Raw genomic sequence first — 1,790 nt, 5'->3', positions numbered from 1 at the left:
TGAGTCCAGGGTAGACTGAACAATCAGACTACACCCACGGTGAGTACAGGGTAGACTGAACAATCAGACTACACCCACGGTGAGTACAGGGTAGACTGAACAATCAGACTACACCCACGGTGGGTACAGGGTAGACTGAACAATCAGACTACACCCACGGTGAGTACAGGGTAGACTGATCAATCAGACTACACCCACGGTGAGTACAGGGTCGACTTAAGTTTAACCACAGAGCTGTTGTTGTGGTGTCAGTTTGGAGACCAACCGAGATGAGGAAGTCACCAACAGCCGATTAGTCAATCGGGAGATGACATTACAGCGCACCATCTAACGCAATAAAAAAACACGCATCAATTGGATAAATGGTGAACCATAAATAGTCATATATGTCTGTGGTTGTATTGAATATACACGTGTGTTTTGCATACTAGTGTGTGTATAGCGAATTAATAACACATGGAAAAGCTAGCCAGGGCCATGTCCTAGTGAGAGCCATGGAGGAAGGTTATTTTACGTGCGGGCCTCCAGAGGCTAGTGCCAGTCGTCGAGGGGGTATTTTCTCTTACTTATTATTGCCTAAAGCTGTCCAATGACTGCCACGAGTTCTGGCGCAATAGCGCCTCACAGTAAAACATATGTGACCCTGAAAATCCACACCGGGACTGGGTCTCTCGTTAGACTAACGGTCCGGTTGTTTTCTTCGAAGCTCTGCGCATGGGGGGAGAAAGTGGACAAACCGAGATCGAGCCACATCCATGGACGTGCAGCTGTTTACTGGTTGTTGGGGGTTTTTGCGCTCAGACCCTCATGTCTCGAGTTTTTGTCGCCACAAACAACAGAAGTTCATAACACCGATCCACATCCAACCACATTGTAAATGACATACATGTATGAAGAACCACATAGATATTTGTTTACAGAATAGGCCTGACTACACATACTCTATAACGACGGACTGAATAGACTACGATCACTTGTCTATTTCACAAAATACATGCAATGTTTCGGGAGCGTGTGATTTGAATTACAACATGTCACAGAGACAGAGAGAGAGAGAGAGAGAGAGAGAGAGGGAGAAGGAGGGCGGTCTCCCTCTCTCAAAGCCCCAATGCCTTTTAGCCCGTTAAAGTAAAGGCACAGGGACCAGAGGGGGTGGGGGAACAATATCCTAGCTGCCTCTGTCTCTCTGCTTCCTTACCTATTTTTATTTTGACGCTTTGGAAAACCCGTAGCCCTTCCTCTTCGACAGCCATGCTCGCGGCTCCGCTCTTTTACCTCTCCGCCTTGTGGATAGAGTCTTTGCTCCACGGTGGTCGGGATGTGTGTGTGTGTCGGGTTTCTCCGGCAGTAGAAGGAGGCAGGTCTAGTCCAGTTCAAAGGGCCGTGTGTTGTCTGTATGGGTATATATGGTTATGCTTCCCGGACAGCGGACAGCTGCATTCCCTTACCCAACCGCTGCTACAAGACACTGCAGCTCAAACCAGAGCAGCGCGTTAGAGTGGGCGGGGCTCCGCCTTCTCTTTCAGCTGATTGACTGCCAACGGGCTGACGTCATACAAGGGGGCGGGCTAGATTAGTCGACGAAAGCGGGCTGCTCCATAGGCGCACAAGGCGGACTGTCACGGAATTGGTCCGAACCGGATTGGAGTCTATCCTGACTGGTTTACACCGATAAACATCGATGTGTGCGGTGAGAAAAACATTGCAAAGATCCCAAACAAACATCAAAACGGGTTTTGCTTTGTGCGCTGAGACTCGAATTGGAGACATGGACAAATCCGATTAGGTCA

General features: G+C 48.9%; 1 protein-coding gene across 3 annotated transcripts in view; it reads right to left on the bottom strand.

Moving 5' to 3' along the window:
• The window catches only part of rasa3 (RAS p21 protein activator 3), a 156,429-nt gene extending 154,944 nt beyond the window's left edge, over nt 1-1,485 (bottom strand). The window contains exon 1 of one of the 3 annotated variants that reach the window (XM_052516430.1): nt 1,199-1,485. In XM_052516430.1, coding sequence (XP_052372390.1) covers nt 1,199-1,253 — 55 coding nt within the window. In that variant the 5' untranslated portion in view covers nt 1,254-1,485. The remainder of the gene's footprint in view (nt 1-1,198) is intronic. The other 2 variants (XM_052516428.1, XM_052516429.1) reach the window with 2 other exon arrangements.
• Nucleotides 1,486-1,790: the final 305 nt, after the last annotated feature.

This window comes from Oncorhynchus keta, unplaced genomic scaffold, assembly GCF_023373465.1.
Source record: "Oncorhynchus keta strain PuntledgeMale-10-30-2019 unplaced genomic scaffold, Oket_V2 Un_scaffold_4369_pilon_pilon, whole genome shotgun sequence".
Lineage (NCBI taxonomy): Eukaryota > Metazoa > Chordata > Actinopteri > Salmoniformes > Salmonidae > Oncorhynchus > Oncorhynchus keta.
Note: the sequence above shows the minus strand (reverse complement) of the source record. Positions and strands in the feature narration are given on the sequence as shown.